The sequence below is a fragment of the Tyto alba genome, unplaced genomic scaffold (genome assembly GCF_018691265.1).
Source record: "Tyto alba isolate M040663 unplaced genomic scaffold, T.alba_DEE_v4.0 Super-Scaffold_16, whole genome shotgun sequence".
In the NCBI taxonomy this organism is placed as follows: domain Eukaryota; kingdom Metazoa; phylum Chordata; class Aves; order Strigiformes; family Tytonidae; genus Tyto; species Tyto alba.
In genome coordinates this window covers 639,106-659,559 of record NW_024881278.1, presented here as the reverse complement: position 1 = coordinate 659,559, position 20,454 = coordinate 639,106, and the positions used below count along the sequence as shown (strand labels likewise).

At 45.4% G+C, this 20,454-nt stretch overlaps 1 protein-coding gene across 3 annotated transcripts in view; it reads right to left on the bottom strand.

The window, feature by feature from the left end:
* Nucleotides 1-3,181, bottom strand: part of KIF16B (kinesin family member 16B) — a 143,945-nt gene extending 140,764 nt beyond the window's left edge. For 2 of the 3 annotated variants that reach the window (XM_042789553.1, XM_042789554.1), the window contains exon 1: nt 2,999-3,178. In XM_042789553.1, the coding sequence (XP_042645487.1) occupies nt 2,999-3,045 (47 nt within the window). In that variant the 5' untranslated portion in view covers nt 3,046-3,178. Of the gene's footprint in view, nt 1-2,998 lie in introns of all 3 variants that reach the window. The other variant, XM_042789555.1, reaches the window with a different exon arrangement.
* Between the last annotated feature and the right edge of the window lie 17,273 nt (nt 3,182-20,454).

Below are 20,454 nucleotides of genomic sequence, written 5' to 3'. Positions count from 1 at the left end.
GTGTCTGCTTTGGAAAGTGAACCTTAAATAATAACGGTGACCAAAACCATTAACTTGCCAGAGCAAAATACATCAACCACCCAACCCCACTTCCCTGCGGATTTCTACTCGATGAAGATAGCACAGTCTTCTGCCAGCTGGCAGGTTTTTAGCCACTTTACAGAAACATTAAAATATAAGCACAGATTGAAAGACTGCCATTGCAATTCACTACTGAATGAGGGAAAACAAAGGATACATGGACACTTACCAAGTAACTGAACTTTCTAAGATCACACTCATAACTAGTTTCAAAGCAGTAACTGTAAAAAGCCATGAGACATCATTTTTACTACATTATCTAGAGATATAGTCAAAAACGTCTAGTGTAACCTCTGTGTAACACAATTTAGGATGTTAAGTACTTTAAGAAGAATGGTCAAGGGCTTTGACAACAGAACTGAAGCGAACAAATTCCTTGCAGGTCAAGTCAGAGAATGAGAAGACTAAAAATAAATCACAGTAGAGGGGAAAAAAAAAAAAAAAAACCAACAAACAAAACCCCCCACCACAACTAAAGTTTGTCATTTAAGCAATGGAACAGCAAGTAATCCTTAAACCACAACCCCCTCCCTATTATATGATTCATTCCAAGGTTCATGTTCATGACTTATTACACAATTATCAGCACTATGACACCACACAGCGCAACTGCTCCATAACACAGGAGTCTTACCAATAACCATTCATTAACTCTGTCTTCTCTAATTAAAAAATGACTCATGAAATAAGATGCATTATATGATTAAGCTTCAAATAAACCAAAGCAAATTTAGAGACACACACGAAATGAAATTTAACTCCATACAGTATCATGTTAAAGATTTTGAAAATAAGTGCTGCAGAATGAACACCCGATTGGAAACTTCCTTTGAACGGGCAGGAGGGCCCCTCCTCCATAAAACACCGCAGCAACCCAAAAGAGGAAAGCAGCATAGCTGAGAGAAGACACATACAGGGTAAACCTGTATAAGTAAAACACGATTACTGCTCCTGGCTTATGGGTGACAATATCTTCACTGTTGCAATAGGAAAAGCTATTGGATCCTCTAAGGCTTAGGATCCCAGTTTTACAATATACAGCACACGAGTTGAGCACTGACTGAGGCAGAAGAGCACCACTGAGCCCAGCACTGCTCCCAGGCCGCAGTACTGGGGGTGCCACAGGGAACAGCAAACCTACCTCTGAAAAATCAAGACTTAGAAACATCCCAAGACACTGAATCCAGCCTCCTGACAATGTTTTATAAACATCAAGCACCATCCCATAAATAGCAAGGTTCTAACAGCTTAAACAGAAAAGCTCTTCACAGTTTGCTTATTTCCACAGTCAGACACTAGTTTTCAGAGTAAGTCTGCTCACAGCCTACTCATCGTCACTCAATACACAGTGTCAAAAACGATGCTGATCACACCAGGTCTCTGCCTGCCCTGCTCTTAAGCACCTTCTTTTCTATCACATCACTATTTTGAGCATTTTCTAGGTATGCTCTGATCCAGCCCCACCCAAATTACACCCCTGTGTGCAATCTAGACACCGGGTCCAGAATCATTGCCTGTAATTTTCTTTTGCCACACTTGCAAACTTCTACTCACTTTATCAGTTGGTGTTTCCACTGCTTATCACAATTACGAGCCCTTTTACCTTCTGCCATATGCTTTCCCTTTCCCTCTCTTCTGTCTCTTAGCAGATTATGGTTCTCATCCACAAACAAAACCTCTGTGCTACTAATACACTTCAAATAACAAGCCTTATCAGTACTTTAGAGACCTATTGCTACCTGTTGTTAGAAGTTCCCAAAGGAAAAGTGAAATGTATACACAGAATAATTTTAAAGATATATAAGAACCATATGTTAAACCTGGGGGAGGGAAAGGGGAAGCAGGGAGGTGCGACAATATTATTCACCAACCCTGACCTCTAACCACTCCACTCCATCAAACTGCCTAAGCTACTTCAAACCAATCTGGAGTATTTTCCCCTTCCAACCTGCATCACCTTTATTTTCATAAGGTTTGTTTTTCCCCCACTGAAAATGACAAGATATCGACTGACTTTCAGAACTTGACAAATTGGGTTTTTTTAAATACCCGAATCAGATCAAATGAAAGGAAGGGTGGAAGCCTGATTAATTGCCTATGCTTTTGAAACTTTTTAACTGGCTACATTATTCCAAAAGAAGGTTAGATATAAGAGGAGTAAGAACCAGTAGAATCTGATCATTTTCTGCATATAGTTCTTAAATTACATCATTAAAAATTAGCTCTATCATGCATATTATTCACTTATTTTGGCAAAGAAAACAGTGTTTATTTTCTTGATACATCTCAGGGACTGGGTGATAAACTCTTGCCAATATAGTAAATGGGGCTGACTGCCTCTTTAATACTTCAGTCTTAAGTAGCCAACTAATAACTTTTACCATAATAACTCCTCCTCAAAAGCTGGTGGTATAAATGAACTAGACAACAGTCTACCTACTTGAAGGAGAGAGAAGAGGTTGCAGTTTCTAGATGAAGTAGCTTTCTTTCACATTTTAGAAGCCTGGTTGTACACCCTTGGCAGGCCCTTGCCTCTCAATAGTTTCCTATCTTCACCAAATCAACCTTTTCCTCATTATAAAAGTATCAGACAAACCAGTGCTGAAGACCCTGGCAGACTGAGCTTTCCAGGAAAGGCCCCACACGTTCCAGCACAACGGGGGAACCGCTTGCCAGCCCGCCGGGGAGGCGAGGCGCTGCGAGCGCTCGCTCCCGCCGCGCAGGGCCGCTCAGCCGAGAAACTCCTGAAGCCCCAGGCGGAGCAGCCCCTCAGCCTCCACCGCCGCAACGGCTGTCACCGCCTGCGCAAGTGGGACACGGCGTCCCACGCACCCCCTGCGAGCGGCGGCGGCTCGGAGGCCGTAGCCCCTCAGGCGCGGGAAAGGCCGGGGCGGCCCCGCCGCCGGGCCGCACTCACCTGCGGTTCATGGGCCGCACTCGCACGGCCACCTTCACCGAAGCCATAGCTCATCCCCGCCGGGCCGCTCGGGCCTACAGCCACTCCAGCCGCCGGCCTCGCCCCGCCCGGCCCTCACCGCCCGCCGCGGCCTAGCGCCGGCCGGCCCCCGGCCTAGGCCATGTCGCTATGGCAACCCCCGCCCGCCCCCCCGCAGCGTCCGTCCCCAGCCGGCGGCTACGGGGGCGGCGCAGGGACAAACTACGTCGCAAGGCGCTACTCCTCCCGGTCGCGGCGGGGCGGGACGGGGCCGGGGAGGAAGAGGAAGAGGAGGAGGAGGGAGAAGGCCGGGGCGTGGGGGACGTCGGGGAGGAAGGGTACGGGGGCAGAGGCAACTACCGGCGGCGGGTGAATGGGAACTCCTCTACAGGGCCGTCCCTTGGGTGGGGGGGTGGGGGTGGGGGGGTGTGTAAATTTCGGGGAGGGGGGTGTATATGCCTACACATATACACAGATATCGCTACATACACCCCAAATATATATCTCTCCCTATATATACACACACACCGCCCCATACAAGCACACATCTATACATATACACCTATACATACCTATATATGGGAGGAGAGAGATGTCGATATAGATATATAGAGGTAACTATGTGTGTCCCTATATATGTGTAGCTACACAGATATTAATATATATATCAATATTTCTATTAATATATTTTTTCCTTCTTGAAAATATATATAAGCATGATACAGGGCCTAGATAGGAACAGGGGATGTAAGGGTTAATATGGGAATAGCAAGAAGGGGATGACAAGGGAAATAGTTGAGATAACAGTTCTGCTTAATGAGTAGATAGTTTGTAAAACATGATGAGCTGAGGCATGGAGTCTTTAGGCTTTATCAGTACAAAGCCGGTTGGAACTAGACCTACGGTTTGGACAACAGCCAGTAAGAGAATGAGTCTGCGCGAAACCTGGGGTCACAGAGCGGACAGGAGGAAGAGGAGCTTGACTTCATCCCCAAAGACCCCCACGACCACCACCAGAAGACACTGCGCAGACTCAATTGGGAGGAGATTATGGAAATGCTAATTATAATACGAAGCGGGGATAGGTAATGCATATGTATAGGCGTATTGTGAAATATTATGAATATGTAATCATTTGCTCTATAAATCTAAGGTAACGGTGGCACATGGCAGCACACACATTAGGAGGAGCGATCCCCTGTGTGCCCAGCGCTGAATAAACATACCTACTTTACAGTCTATCAGATTGTGGAGTCTGTTTTCCGCACGTCAAGCATGTACATAGATATATACACACGTGTTTAAGAGAAGATGGTAAAGGCAGTCCCCGTTGCGCCCAGCCAGGCTGCTGCTGGTGAGACGTGGCGCAGGCTAGGCTGCCAGCGGGCTGGCACCATGGGGCCGGGGACAGGGCCCGGGCACCCCATCAGCACCCCACCACGTCACACTGCCTGGAGGGACCAGCTCAGCAAAGCATAGATGCAGATGGCACTGTCTCAGCGAAGGAAAACATTTCTAGGAGACAGAAATGGTTAAGCAGTGGGCATCACAGCCAAATAATAACATTTATGTATATAATGTGATAAATCTGAATTATTAGTTTGTTTACTGCTTATAATAGCAGCTCTCCCAATAGGTATCAGCACTGACTCTGTCTCCTGCATATAACAAGAAAAAGCTGATTGTGGTCAGCTTGGAGAAAAGCGGAATTAAAAAAGGGTAAACTCAAATATACATTAAGGTATGGTGTATGATGGAGAGCCATGCCCTCATCTGCGTTCGCAGAAAGCCAGCCTGGGTGCCCAGGTGGGATGCCTGGAATGTTGGGAGGCTGGGCTGTGTGGGCCACAGGGGTGAGCCCCCGTCCCAAGGGATGCATCCTGCGTGGGGAACTGGAGACCTCGCGTCAAACCTACGTCAAAGCTGGTGGCCGGGCTCCCGCGGGCACCACCGCTGCCATCACTGCCTTCAGAGGAGCAGCCACAGCCTGGACCAGCCCAAGGCAGGACCACTCACGCCACACTTAAGTAGTGAAAAACCCTAAAGAGGTCCCAGAAACGGCTGCGGTGGTGATGCCATGGGAGTGGATAAGTGCTGCCCCAGCACCAGCCAGGCATGTCCTCCCCTGGGGAGTGGCTAGCTACAGCAGGACATCTGGCTCTTAAAGACTGACTGTAAACAAGACAATGTAAAAAAATCAAGATAAGTAATATCATCATAAATAATATTCTTGTTTGTTTGGAGTTGTCAGTGCCTGGAAACTTCACCCAGAATGGAGACACCATTTTAAATGGTGTACGAACATAGTTGTATTCAAGTCATTAAGGTGTTACTGGCTTGATAAGCCAAAAAAAAAGCAGTTGCCAAGACACAGAAGAGGGTCTCTGACCCAAATACCTCATCTTTAGCAGTGACTTCTACTGACAATTTATCGTTTCCAAAAAAGGGGTAGGAATGAGGAAGGGGAGATGACAGTAAAAACATCAGCTGACAAGCAATTAGCATCGGTGGCAACCGGGATCACAAAAGTGAATGAGATGACCTGGGAAAAGGAGGAGAGCAGAGAAGGGAAAGTGAGAGACAGAAGGCCCCCATGTGTACACCCCAGAAGTGTAGGGAAATCACTAGGAGAGTCAGAAGAACACAGCCAGGACAGAAGAGATTTGGAGGATGACTGGCTGCTGGAGGTGGTCAAAGTGGATGGGGTGGAAGCCCACCAGACATGGAAACACAGGTGAAAACCAGGACAAAAAGAGATGCCATGGTATGGAGAAAGAAGAAGATAAAGAAAAAAGCCAGAAAAATTATGTCCCCAGCAGTGCATCAAATCCAATGAGAGATGAGGTGATGTTTGAAGAGAGAGGTCAGGTCCGAGGGGTGATTTTATAGCAAAACAGAAACTATTATGCGTTCAATTTGGTCGAGAAAAAGATGAGGAGGGATGAGAACAAGAGAGGTCCGGGGGAAGGGGTTAGAAAGTCACTGGTGCAGCAGCTTAAAAGAGAAGATGGAAGGAGGAAATATAGGGCTGGTAATAGGAAAGAAGGAGGAAGGAACAATATACAGAGAGAGAGAGAAGAGCACATTGTTGAAGACCCAGGAGCCTTTTAACAGCCACATGGGACCTCTGGCCTGAGAGTCAGAGATTAAAAACAGTTTTGAAGATTTGGAGATAGAAAAGAGAGTAGTAGATTCATAATGTGGATTTTTCCTAAGGTTTTCAGTGATGTGAGAGGACAAGCACAGGGGAAACATGCAAGGAGGGAGCCAGTTTGTGGTGCTGAGGCAATCTTCAAGGGAAAGAGAAAAGAATCGGGAGTTTAGGCACCAGTGTCAGAGTATCATGGACTGTAGGTCACAGGAGCACTGAAAAATGAAGGGAAGGGATCAACTGTGCTATGCCAGAGAGGTGTTACAGCGGGAGAGAAAGAACTGGGGTGTTGGGAAATCACAGAAGGAGCAATATTTGCTTAAAGATCAGCCAAGGACCAGGACACCGTGGTGAGCATGGGACCTGACACACTGCAGCAGCCAAACATGCAGGCAGGGGGACACCCGCCAAGGCATTGGGCAAATTGATTAAAGTGTATTGAAAGCTCTAAAGATGATCTGGGAGATGTGTGATAAGTTGACAGGTAATAGCACAAACACATTCGAAAGATAAGAATAAGCTTAAAATTGTATAAGAAAAAAATAGACATGTACACACGTGCATAATAAGATAAAAGAATAAAAAGCAGTAGTAAAAAATACAATAAAATGTAACAATTTTCAGCACCATTTAGAGATCCTAGAAAAGCCAACCAATATATAGCCTAATTTGTAGAGCATCTACTAACTCCTCTCAGACTGTCGTGCTTCCCCTCCCTGATCAGCAAAGCTATTGAAGACATGCATCTGGTTCAGTAAGTATGTCTCCACATGCTGAGTTTTGAGACATCCTGCCATTAGGGGATACAATGAGTTTCTCCACCCGCACAGATCCTCCCATGAAGTGGAAAACACTTTTCCACTTCTGTAGTGAGTGCCCATTGCACATGGGAGCTGCGACCAACTAAAGCACCCGCAGCACGCCTGGCATGAAGCAGCAAAATATCCCCAGGCTCTCCTGTCCTCCTGCAATTCTCAGTGCCTTGCTATTTCAGAAATTCATTTCCTTCAACGGGCCGGGACACGAATGCTGCAGGCAGTCTATGGAGAGTAAAGCCAGACCCAGTTTTGTCCAGCAGCGTTGATGAACCCTTGTCCAAGGGCTGTAACCAGCATCGAGTGCTTGGGTGGTTGCGGCCTGACCCAGCAGCAGGCTCTGCTCAGGTTGTAATTCAATACAACTCAAATGATAGCCAGGAAAGTGGGATAAATTAGTCTGCTCAGTAAGACTAAGCAGAACTTAGTTCAATATTGCTCAAGTCAGACACATTCAGCATCAGGACTATTCGCCCGGCTTTAATGTACATTCATAGGCAGCACAAGTTTCCTTGTGTACCTTGGTGTACCTTTCTCTTCTGCCCCTTGGTTCAGTAATAAGTTAATACTTTGCTTGAAACTCTCACCAGTTCAGTCTGCCACGTTAAATTATTACACACCGCATGCAATATCTGCTGCAATTTCAGTAAGAAACGAGTTTTACAAGAGGAGGACCCAGAAGGAAGGCTGCTTTCTTAGGGCTGCGTCCTATAGTTAAGGTGCTCAGCAGATGTTTGAAGGAGGCTGTAGGAAAGTCTCTCAGTTTTCAGCCTGGCTTCTACAAAACTTGCCAGAAAGGGATATTTTTGAGACCTCTATACATAGCTCACAGTTTGTAGACATCAACCCAAAAAAAAGCAACTATAAAGGTGTGTACATATACATAACCACACCAAGTGCCTTAACCTCCTTTCCTTAAAAATCTGGTGGAAAATACAGCTGTAATTTTACAAAGACTAAACATTTTACACTCAGAAACACCTGGAAAAGTTTGTAAACCTAAATCCAAACCAAACCCAAACCACACTCATTCCCAAATACTCCTGTATGCCTGTGGTATAAATGTCTTTAGTAAACACACAGTTCAGATATGGTTAGCGAAGAATTTCCAAGGTTTTTTCTTGCATTATCACAAAGAGCCTCTCTGCTTCCCTTCAACTGAGATGGGAAAGCCAATTCCATCTGCGGTAGAAATGATCCTTAGCCTCAGAGGTGGGATCTCTGGAGCTTCTGTGAGTCTCCAGCCTGCTGGCAAGGAGACAAGCAGCGCCGCACCCGACTGACTCCTGACCACCATCTTCTGCACTTCCTTCTTGCTCCTGACTGACCTCTTGCAATGGACCTGTTTGTTCAGAAATGCCTTCAGGCACATACCATCATTTCCTGGGCTTGCAAAACAGGTCTCGAGCCCAGGAGATGACAGGCTGGACCTTACTAATAACGAGTGGTGCAAAGTCTTTCATTCAGGCCCTTTTGATGCACACTTCCCCATGATGAGGACCAGCTGCTTTTCCTTGCATTCATATGCAAATAGCCTGGAAAGGCAGGAATTAAAAACTCAGCCAATGGTTACAACTTACCTGCTATAATCCTCTTTTCTCATCACAGTCTGAAATACATTTCTGGGAAGGAGACATCGACCAGGATCTCTACCTGAGCATGCGGAGAGACCCTTCCAGTTGGCAGACAATAGAGGGGACAGACAGATGGGCATGTCCCCATCCCACAGGTGTCACAGATGAAAGTATTAGCACGATAATGATTTAATAAAAAAAATTTGAAATTTATTAAGAACTAACAGCACTTGATCATTAACCGGTTTAAATATGTACAAAATAATTCAGGAAAATGTTATAATTGAAATAGCAACTTATCTACAGATTCTAAGATTCCAAGATTCACTCTAACTTACTATATGGTATCTTAAATCAATACATGCATCCACAAACACAAAACGTGCAAACACACACACACACGCGCGCGATGAAAGTATTTGGATCCAGTCGAATGAAGTGTGTACCCACACGCACCAATAAGCAGAGAACGAGTAAGAGAAGCTAGCTCAAAGTAAAAGTCCCCTCCTGGCGTTTAGAGTGCATACTGTCAGTGCTTTGGCATTCCTCAGCAGGCGATAGCTGAGACTCGAGTGGGTTGACTTGGCCCTGGCCTTCTGTCAGCTCTGGCAGCAGCCGACACCTTAAGGATTTTGATACCTGAGAAGCGTCCCAGCTCCGGGGATGAGGAGAATCACGGACTCCGGCGACTCTATAAGAGTCAGAAATCGAAATCCGTTTATTGCTGATACAAACGCGCTTATAAATCTTCCTAGCAACTGGTCAGACATAAGCAGAAGGCTGGGTTGGTTACGTGCATTCTTTACACACTGTTCACACGCCTGGGACTAACATTGGATTGGTCACTGCCCTCTGTCCATAATACACCAGACAGTTCACTGGCTACAAGTTAGTTACTGCTATCCTAAAGCCTGTTGGTTCATTAAATCTGACAAGCACAAACACAATGTTCTATACGCTTTTAGCTCAAGGTAGAAAACTTTCCACTGTTTAAGAAATGACCAGATGTTTCCCATCAACCGTAGCCTGGCATGTTTTCTTCAGGCAGATCTCAGCATCCTTATCTTGGTTTTCTGCATTCCCGCTTGCTAGTCCCAAGGCTTCTGGCTGACGAAGGTCAAGAAGTTCTCATCATTCACCAGCTGTACAGCACTCTCAGCTCTTCTTCCTCGTTTCGCGTCCCCTTTGCGATGTAGCCAAAGTCCTGCTCTTGTGCGACGTGGCCGTTGTCCTCCAAAAACGGAGATGATGGACTGTTAGATCCATTTCTGAGTGATAGGGAGGGGCAGGAGCCAGGCGCACCTTAACGTTCTGATTCACTGCCATTAGCAGTCCTTATCTCTCCAGGTTGACATACAGCTCGGGGGAGGGATCGAGTGGCCCAGGGGGTGAGAATTGTATCACCACAGCGGGACTTGCCATTGGGCCAGAGCTCACCATCAGCCCTGGTTCAGTTTGCTGATTAGCAAATCAGCATTTGCTAATTTGATACGGAAAGCTCAATGCTTGCTGCTAAAGAGATTAAGAGGGTCCTCTGTGGGTAATATTTGGGACAAAGTATTGTCTTGTCATGGATCGATCCATCAGGAACGGTATCCTTCTCTCCACTCCTGGTAATCCTTTGGAGAACATGCTTGCTGATATGCCACTCAGAGTCAGATGTCATTGCTGCTGTCACCACCGAGACGTGTTGTGAACTCCTTTACCTCTGCCAGGGGAATCCTCCTCCTCCTTGGGCTGCTCCGATTTTCCAGTCTGTCAAAATCACAAGGAATAAACAGCATTGCCCCTTCCCAGCCCTCTGCGGCACACAAACACAGTCCTTTAAATCCATATACACCCTTTGCTTTCCTGAGCTCATTCCCAAGCCAAGTTCCAGGTTCATGTTCCTACCCACTTTGCATGAAATGTGGCTGTTCATCTCCACTTTGAACTCACACTTGTATTCAGACGAGTGTGCTTGTGGGTAACTTCTCAAGGGGACGACTGCCCCTCCGCCAGCCCTGGTGAGTGCCAGGGCTTCACTACAGCTTCCCGACGGATGGTCCAAAACCAGACCCACCTGATGGCTGAAAAAATAAAGGATTGCACTCTATTAAGAATTAAACCAAGTGCTTCACGAATCCACACTAAACAAGGAGAGTTATTCAATTTCCAGCAGGTCTCAGCATGCAGTTTCAAGTAAATAAGCATCAAGCTGTAAGCTAGAAATTCTCCTTGAGAGCTGTGTGGTTTTAATGAGCTACCACCAGTGCCGGGTTTTGGTATTTTCCCCTTTGCTCTTTCTTGCAGTTACCTTTTTCTTTTTAATGAAATGCCAGGGACATCAAGCCAGTCCACCTGCCAGGGTGCTGCCGGCAGCTGAGGGTGGGAGTAATGAATTTTGGACAGCCCAAGAGGGTCACCTGGAGTTGGCACTGCCATCGCCATTCTCGGCAGCGGCTTGGGGGGAGCAGCAGCACAGTTGCAGAAATCAGGGCAGAACCTTGGCAGCATCAGCAGCAACCACTGCTGTGCCAGCCTGTGTGCCAGCGCTCTGCTTGCCACAATTTTGGAAATTAGCTTAAACTAAATGGCAGTGAAGTCCGTTTCCCTTGCATCTTTGTCATCTGCATCCAGCCTCCTCATTGACCTTCACAGTTAGAATGGTGATAATATAAACCAGAACGTGACCATTCCTCCCACGCTTGGCAGAAGGACCATCAGCTGCTCATCCTGCACCTGGATGTCATGGTTGGTGAATGCTGCCCATCTTTCCAGGTGCATCCCTTCCTGGAGAGCCCTGTGCCCATCACAAATGTTTGGCAGCTGCATCATGAGAAGTTGGTACAGGAGACAGTGGCCTGTTTCCAGTGCAGACAGTACATGTGCAGGAATCCTCCAAATTGCCAGCCAGAGGATATAGGGAGATGGCTAGCTGGATCGAAGGGTGTCCTCACTGGCAGATCTTCCTTTGAGCCATGAGGGAGAGTGCAAAGGGTTTACAGCCATCCTGTCTCTCGCATGGGGAGGGAAAAGCAGACACAGCTCCGTGTCTCACTGCAGAGGGATCCAAGAAGTCGCTACGGTGCAGCTGTGGCAGGATGGGGAAACACCAGAGTCCACACTAAAAGTTTCTGGTGGTCTGCTGGACCACACAAAAGAAGAAAGGGTTTGTAAATAGCCCGATGTCCTGGATTTGAGTGAGTGGTGGGGGTTTTGGTAGCAGGGGAGGGGGCTACAGCAGTGGCCCCTTGTGAGAAGCTTTTTGAAACTCCCTTGGCTCCCAGTTGGCCCCACCTCTGCACCAAGGCCGAGACAATCAGCTGCGCCTCTGCGATAATGTATTTAAGAAGGGACCTGGGAGGAGGAGTTGGAGTTGGGAGGAGGAGTTGCAATATCTACATGAACACCAAGGTCAGTGGAGGAATGGAGGAAGAAAGGAGGGGGGAGGTGTGCAGGAGCAGAGACCCCCCTGTATCCTGTGGGGAGACGGCAGGGCGGCCCCCCCTGCCACCCACAGAGGTCTACGGTGGAGCAGACACCTGCACATCATCTCAGGTGACTGCACCCAAAGACAGCTGGGACCCTGTGGGAAGAAGTAGCACCTGCTGTTGTAGTTCAGTGCTGGGAGGATTGCAGAGTGCGGGGGTGTCCCACGCCGGAGCAGTGTGGGGAACGCTGCAGCCCGTGGGAGGGAATCCAGTTGGAGAAAAGTTTGTGGAGGACTGTCTGCTGTGAGAGGGGGACCACGCTGGAGCAGGAGGAAGAAGTTCCAGAAGCTCCCCCCACCGCAGATGGAAGAAGCAGCAGCACTGCCAGCACCCCCCATTCCCTGCCCCTGCGCCACTGGGGGAGGAGGTAGAGATATCGGGAGCAGAGCTGAGCCCGGGAAGAAGGGAGGGGTGGGGGGAAGGTGTTCTCAAGATGTGGCAATGCTTCTCACTGTCCTACTCTGTTATATGTTGTTAGTGTCTGTAATAAATGTATGTTCTTTTTTTCTTCCCATAATGAGTCTGTCTTTTGCCCATGACCGTAATGCGTGATTCACCCCTCCCTATCCTGTCTCAAAACCCAAGCCTTGGCTTATTTTCTCCTTCTTGGTGCTGGGCAGGAAGGGTGGAGTGAGCAGCTGTGTGGTGCTCAGTTGCCCTCTGAGCTCAAACCACAACACTCAAGTTTGATCATCTGAGGGAAATAATCAAGCAAAGATTCAAATCACTGGGTACACATCATCATTTCCAAGTGGTTGTGTTACACTTGATCCAGAACTGAACCGGAAAAGCTTCAGTCAAAGCTTAGTTAAAACAAAAGTCACCGGCCAGATTCTCTGCTGCTTTGATCTACTGCTTATTGCTTAATTAATTCTTTTGTGAGCTGATTTTCCTTTTGCCGTGCTTTCAACCTCCAATTAGTTTCAAAGCATTTTAAACATACTTCATGCTGGATTAAGCAAATAAGGTATATAACAACAGAGAAACAAATCTATTACCTATATTCATGTATTTATTCTTTAAGAGATAACTTTCTCCTTTGACACACAATTGTCACTTTGAACTCTAACCATGAAAACACAGCCACTTAATTTCTATCTTAAAATATTAATGGGAGATGGCTTTGCAGAATAGAAGTTTGCACTACACAGAAAGTTTTCTCATTACAAAGAGCACTCATGAGTTTCACAGAGTATGCTCAGGCATTTTAAATGTGGTGTTGGCTTCTTAGAGATGAGGTTTGTTTTTGTCCCCTCTCTTGTTTCACTTTCAGTGAAGAAGCCTGACAAGAAAAAGTATGATACAGAGAAATGGAAATGAAGAATAAGTGGTTGTAGTTGACATTTAATTTCTGCACAGTTGGAAAGAGAAATGAGATTGTCTATTGTTCATTATTTTTCCCAACCATCCAAGAACATAGCAACTTGTTGTTTCTTTATTAAATATAATAGGGAGATGTTCTGATAATTTTTCCTTATCACATTCTTATTATTTACAATTCATGGATGGTGGCAGCCTCTGAGCTCTCGTTTGCTCTGTTTTCTGGTGTATCATTCAATTAACACAGAGGCAATCTGTTATGTCCAAAAGGTAATATGACAGTGCTTGATAAGCAAGCAAGCCATAGAAAGATCTAATCATGTTTAATGAATGATTGTAGTGCTGTGTTTGGATATGTCCTCTTGGCAGCACCCTGGAATTTATGCAAGACATCAACATGTCACTACTTGGGATCAACAATTGCGGGCGACAGAGGAACGACACGCTGAGACGGGTTCAATGTGGGTGATAGAGCATCATATATCGTGTCTCTTTATTGGTCCAGGGTACATATATTTATACAGACAACGATAATTATTATGCCTACTAGTCACTAGCTGATTGGCTTAAGCTCTAAAGGTCGTATTCGCACGGTCCACCAACTTGCAGTTAGCTTACAGCACAAGCTTCTCATAACACTGAGTTTCTCATGCCACTATTTCTAATTCCCCTTAGCCTGTTTTCGACACACCACGGTACCCAAGGCCGAAGTGTCCCTGATATTCCTCCTGTATCAGCAGCTGCGAGCAGCTGCAGGCAAACCCTAGTGAGGCTCAGCATCAGCAGCTAGAGCAGGCTCTGATCATACAATTGCTCGGTGGGCTCAGGACCCTTGTCTCTGAGCCATTCTCCAACAAACAATAGCCGTGTATTTCGAGGCTATGTCAGGGCCAAGTTCTTGGGTATGTCAGCGTAATTTTTTCCACGAGGCCAAGGAAATTCCTTGTGTCCAGGACTGCCATTTACTCCTGGCTTTCTAAAACACAGACAGTATGTTCCCCCTTAGCCTTCACTCTGGGACCCCTTTTATTGCCTTTATTGGCACGACAGATGGAGGAGGTTTGGGGTGCCGAGGTCTCTTCCAGAGAGGTACCTTCCAGACTTTCCAGATTGAGCAGCTACTTGTTGCCGTCATGCATCCCCAGACACGGCACACCTCAGCAAGCCACAGTGCTGGAGGGACTAAAGAGTTTAGCAGCAAGAACTGCTTCTTCACTCTGCATCCAGAGAAAGAGAGAAGCAAAACAGATGATGCTGATGCCAACATCCTCACCAAGCAAGAGATAAAGGCTGTCAAGCACATCTGTCTGGCATGTTAAACCCAGGAGCTCAGCTGTGGTTGCTTTCAGGGTATCTGGGTTTAAGGCAGGAAAGTGTCCTTCAGGTATCCACCTTGGAAGACATCAGGCTGCAGAGTTAGGCCATGGATTGTGCAAAAGAAATTAAAATGTATGAGCGGCTTTCCTGGAGGCTAGAGAAGGTTTGGTTGATGGCATATGGGAAAGGAATAATAATTAACCTTTCTTTCTGTATTTCCCATGTTATTTCTGTTCCTTCTCGTGGCAGAAAGTCCCTCTTCCTTTGCCTACAGACGTTCAGAGTGGGAATTAGTGAGCGATTTATACTGTGGGTTTAGGGTACCTGATAATGAATGAACACTTGAGGCTGGACTCTGGAAGGTTGTGGGCACAAAAAGTATTGCTGCATGTATTTTACACTCAGTTTGTTCCCTGATCTTTAGCAGTTACTTGATTTCCAATGGAAATGGAGGTTAGTGTTATAGCCAAGCTCAGCATAACATAAGAACAACCTCGGAAGATATAAATTGATGCAAAGCCGAAGGTAAAACACTGAAAATCATCCAGAAATCTTGTACTGACTTCAGTGCAATTTGATCAATATCTACAGGGAAAAGCAGACAAATACATGCTTGGAATAATGTTCCCTAAGAAAACACTTAGAGGATTTGGATAAGCCAAATTTGGAGAGAAATAAAGAGATTACTCCGAGTTACCATGGAGCACATCTAGGTTCTAATACATTGCTTTTACGTGAAATCTTGTATTTAACGTTAAGATTAGGATCAGCAGAGAAATAGACTAGAGTATGGGTCACCCTTCTTTATAAGATAAGGCTTTATCTGTAATCCCCAGGGAAAAAAATGGTGTGGGTCTGAACTGCTGAATATGGTAATATCGATAAGAAAACTATTTTAGGAGGTACTTGAAAGGCAGCACACACATCTTCAAAGGATCTACAGATGCCTCTCAACTGGAATGAAATGTTTAGGCTATCTGGAAAGCCATTTTCTTGATTCTTGCTCATGAAAATAAACATAACCTTCTTTCTAGTAAGCCAAGTCTACCACCCAGCGTGTCATTGTATGAGTCCTGCTGAGAATTTCAAGGGGCAAAAGAGACAGCAAGAAAAGAAACAGCAAACAGAAGCAAGGGTGAGATGAGAGATTGCTGCCTGGGGCTGGGGAGGGCAGGCAGGTGCTTGCTGAAGGAAGGAGCCCATGGGAAGCATTGGTGCAAAGAGAATAACTGACTGATGAATACAAGCTGTGTTTTTGCACGGGGTGGACAAGGGAGGATTCAGCCCTTTGGGGGACCATCACGAGAAGCCCACTCCTTACATCCACCCCTGCAGCTCCTGCCCATACCCTGGAGATCTATTGAACTGACTTCACTTTTGTAGTCCAAAAAGATAAAATAAGCTTCATCATTGGCTTCAAAGGCCAGTTTTGCCTGAATAAAGAGTAAGAACTACAGGACTTGGCCTCTTTTGAAAGGCAGCTGGATGGGTAGAGCTGGTGTGCTCTCCAAAACAGCCCTCAGTGTTGCTCCAGCTGCAGAGCAGCCTCCGCAAAGAGGGCATCCCTTCATGGTGTGCCAGGGTACCAAGCCCGTGAAACACATTCCCAAATGTGACCATTAGCAGACAGCTTTAGATGACTCCATTCAGTGATGCAAAATATACTGTCCGTGAGCAGAGAAGGGATATTCAGACAATGTCATTGAACAGCCCACCAAAAAAAAAACCCAGATTTGTGGAGTGGTGTATATTTTAAAAGACATTTGGGGGAGAGTATAACAAGAAACTAAACACCACCAGAAATATTTTTTTTTTCTTACAAGTCACCGGTGTTACCTGGTCCTAGTTCCTTTCAGAAAAAAACCTGTACTAATAAGAAATTACTCGTTTATGATTAAGTAATCTTTCAACTTGCAACACTGCTTCTTTTTAAATAATACCTGCAAAGGGCATTAGGCAATGCTCACTGCATTTTACATTCAAATCAGGCCAAGCAAAGTATTTTAATAAAACTACAGCTTGTCATTCTTTCTTCATTGTGTTTCTTCAGTGAAATAAAATTAGATTAGAATCACACAAACCAGATCAAGAAAAACAGGTTTTATGTGTCAGTAACTGCATACAGAAGATGTCGTTAACACGAAGTATGCGTGTTCCGAACAAACCTATAACCTATTCTCCCTCTAGTGGCCACTGCTTCTCCTTAAAAAAAAAAAAAAATAAAATCGTGGCATGGAGATAACTCATACCATGCTGAAAAACAAAGAGTGAAGAAGACCTGGAACTGCTTTTCATTTCAAGTGTCTACTTTTCTGCTTAGCGATGTCTTGCTAACAGACCTAACGTTGTCGGTCAAAGGCAGCACACCGAGATCTTGTGCATCCTCCTGCACGAGCAACAGGGAGAATCATCTGGTTAAACCCACAGTTGAAATTATTTTGTTGGAGAGGGGCCAGCTGCCTTTCAGCTGCTGAATTACTGATCCAGCAAAAAAGCACAAAACCCATTTCTAATCTGCCATATAATGATTACATTAAAAAGTCGCTGCTCTTCGCCAGAGTTCATAATAGAATAAACACTAAGATACAAAAGCATCTTTGCTAAGTATTTCAATTGATACAGTTTCCTATACTTGATATGAGGTATAACCAGTATTACAATTATTTAAAGTAATAACACTTTCTTATTGGCAAAAAGTTGTGTGTATAAACACAAAACACTAATGCAGTATTTCACCGATACTTGACTGCATAAAAAAACAGATAGCATTTATGTTGGCTGTGAGCAGTATCATTGCTGCTATAATGATGATGGCATATTTCAAAAATTTACATGGGATATTGTTGTACACATACTTTCAGATGATAAGAATTTCCAAAAGAATTTATGTTTCCCCTCCTTGCCTTGGAATAAATATGGTAATATTATTATTGGCAATAACAATTTATATTGCTGTATAAAATGGCTGGAGTATCCACTCAGGCAAGCCAGCAGATATGCTGCAGCATAGCTACTTCTGTGCCAGGCATTTGCAGCCTGAAAGAGAAGATAGGTAAAAGAGCATGGGAAGAAAGAAGGGAAAGGAGATGCACGGGGTCACACAAGAGCTCAATGAGCTCCTAAGAACAGACATTTTATGAACAGAGATTTTATGAACCATATGCTCACAGCCCAACACCCGGGTCACACAGACTTGATGGAAAGGGCACAGCCAGAACTCAGCGTACCTCGTGTTAGAAAACCAAGGAACAGCCTCCTGCACCCCCTGCTATAATCCTTCCACTGCTTAAGAATAAGCAAAAGACTAACAATATAATGCTGTGCATGCATTTTATGTCTTATACTTGCCCAGTCTGGCATGTCACAGAGAAATGGGCCCTGCCTCTAAACAAAACCCAAACTGCTCGCATATGAAATGGAGTCTAGTAAATCGATAAAGTCCTGAAATTTAAGTCAGTGCAATTTTAAGGTGTATTTACCATTCAAAAACTGAAATGGAACACCTCATAACTGTGTTTAGTCAGACGACACGTTGCTAATCTGATGTGGGAAAGCAGCGGTAATCAGGATGTTCCTGCACACTGATGGTGAAGGAGAAGCAGCCCTGGACAGTGAATGTTCTTTCAGGCTAATTACGGATCACTGTTTTCAGCCATTATGTTTGTAACGTAGCCCTAAATCATCTGTCAGCTAACAGAGTCCCAAAAGATGTCCCTCTGTCTAAGGGAAGCTTGCTTGGTCGCTCCATCACGGGCATCTTCCAGGTGTCTACCCAGCATCAAGCCAGTGCAAGGTTGGCATTCATCTTGCTGGAAAGATGGAAAAGCATTTAGGAAAGGCATCTTCCTAAAGGCAGGGCAGTAGGCACTTGCCATTAGAGAAAAGCAGCTGTATCTATTACATCTGTTTCACAGGGCTGTAGATCTTCCAGGGAACCATCCAACTTCTCACTTTCTCCCTGAATCTGTTTAGAGGAGGCCTCTAATACAAAGGCAAACACAGTGCTTTGGGGCTCTCTTTTGTTCTGCTTTGTCCTCTCTCAGAAGGTGCCCTCTGATGAATGAGCTCTGCCTCTTTAATCTCCCCATTTTCACATCCCATCGGCTGGAAAGGTCAAAACGACGAGTGCATTTACCAAGGCTCTTTCCTTCAGAAGCCAGGTAATACCTTTCACAAGATTGTTTTTGCTTCTCTCAAGATATATTTACCAGAGGTTCGTGCACTTTTTTTTTTTCTCTGGAGATGATTGCTATCAGCACTGGAAGAGCTTCCCAAGATTGCTAAAAGAAAAGGTCATATCATAGTGTCTAATTTCCAGAGCAATGGCACAAAACAGCCTCTCCTCACACAACCCCAGAGCAGTGCGCAGGAGTTCTACATCACTTTCCCTCCTGGGAAGTTTTGGATATTATTATAAATCCAAACATTTCTCAAGAAGTGCTGTTTGAGTAATTAAGAACAAGATATAGGTTTGCTGCTTTCAGGACGACTGCAGCTAAAGTCACATCAATGGCAGTCCGACTGTCGGAAGACGAGCAAGCTTTCCAGGGTGATGGGCACAGTTTAACGGCAAGGAGATGTGCAGCTGCTGCTGACATCTATGCAAATGTTGTTTCAGCTGAGCTATACTTTCCACTGGGCGTTTATAAAATGCATATAGAGTCATTTTAGAAAAGCCATACACACAAAGGTTGTTTTTCTCAAAGATTAAGGAGCAGAAGGACTAAAAGCAGGCTCGGACTTTCATGAGAATCAGCCCCCTGATTTGCAAGAAGTCCCTTGCATGCTTTTCCCCGTTTCATGGGGCTTTTCCCCACCTTGGAAATTTCAGCCTAATTAAAAGTGATCACAGTAAAAAATTGCTGTTGCTTTAAAAAAACAATAAGGGGGAGGGGGAGGAGGAAGGGAAGGGAGAGGGAGAGGGAGAGGGAAAGGGAGAGGGAAAGGGAAAGAAGGGAAAGGGAAAAGGAAAAGGAAAGGGAAAGGGAAAGGGAAAGGGAATGGGAAAGGGAAAGGGAAAGGGAAAGGGAAAGGGAAAGGGAAAGGGAAAGGGAAAGGGAAAGGGAAAGAAGGGAAAGGGAAAGGGAAAGAAGGGAAAGGGAAAGGGAAAGGGAAAGGGAAAGGGAAAGGGAAAGGGAAAGGGAAAGGGAAAGGGAAAGGGAAAGGGAAAGGGAAAGGGAAAGGGGCAGGATCCTCCCACACCACTGTGATGCTACCCTGGGGGGCTGCATGCCATGCTCCTGCCTCTCTGCTGTGCTGGGGACTTTTCTGCCTACCAGAAGCTTTTCTCAGCTGCACTTGTCATCTGAAATGGTACCTGGTAGCAAGCATCTTTTTCAGTCTAGAGGAAACCTGGACTGGTTAAAAAACCCCAACAAATAACCAAAAATACTTCTGCTGAATAATAATTCGGACAGGTTTTAAGTATATGGGAATATCAAGTTCTTGGTTATGGAGAACCTCCACCAGCATTCTGATACCAGGTGGCTTCTTTCATTTCCATTATGTTGGTTATATTAGATTATACAAGGTATCTGCAGTTCTCTGATGAACATCTCATTTGACTCTCACTCCCTACAACCTCCCTCCTCAGCCCTGGTGAGGCTTTAGTTAATGTTGCAGCGTTTAACAAATGAATGGACCCTTATGCACTGTGTCTGCCCTCCTCAAGGGCTTGCTCATGCCAAAATGCTGCCAGTTTCACAGCATGGGGATACAGAGAAGGTATATTGCATGGTCTTCTCATCAAGAAAAAAACACTGTATTGGCAAAAAATCAATACTCAGGT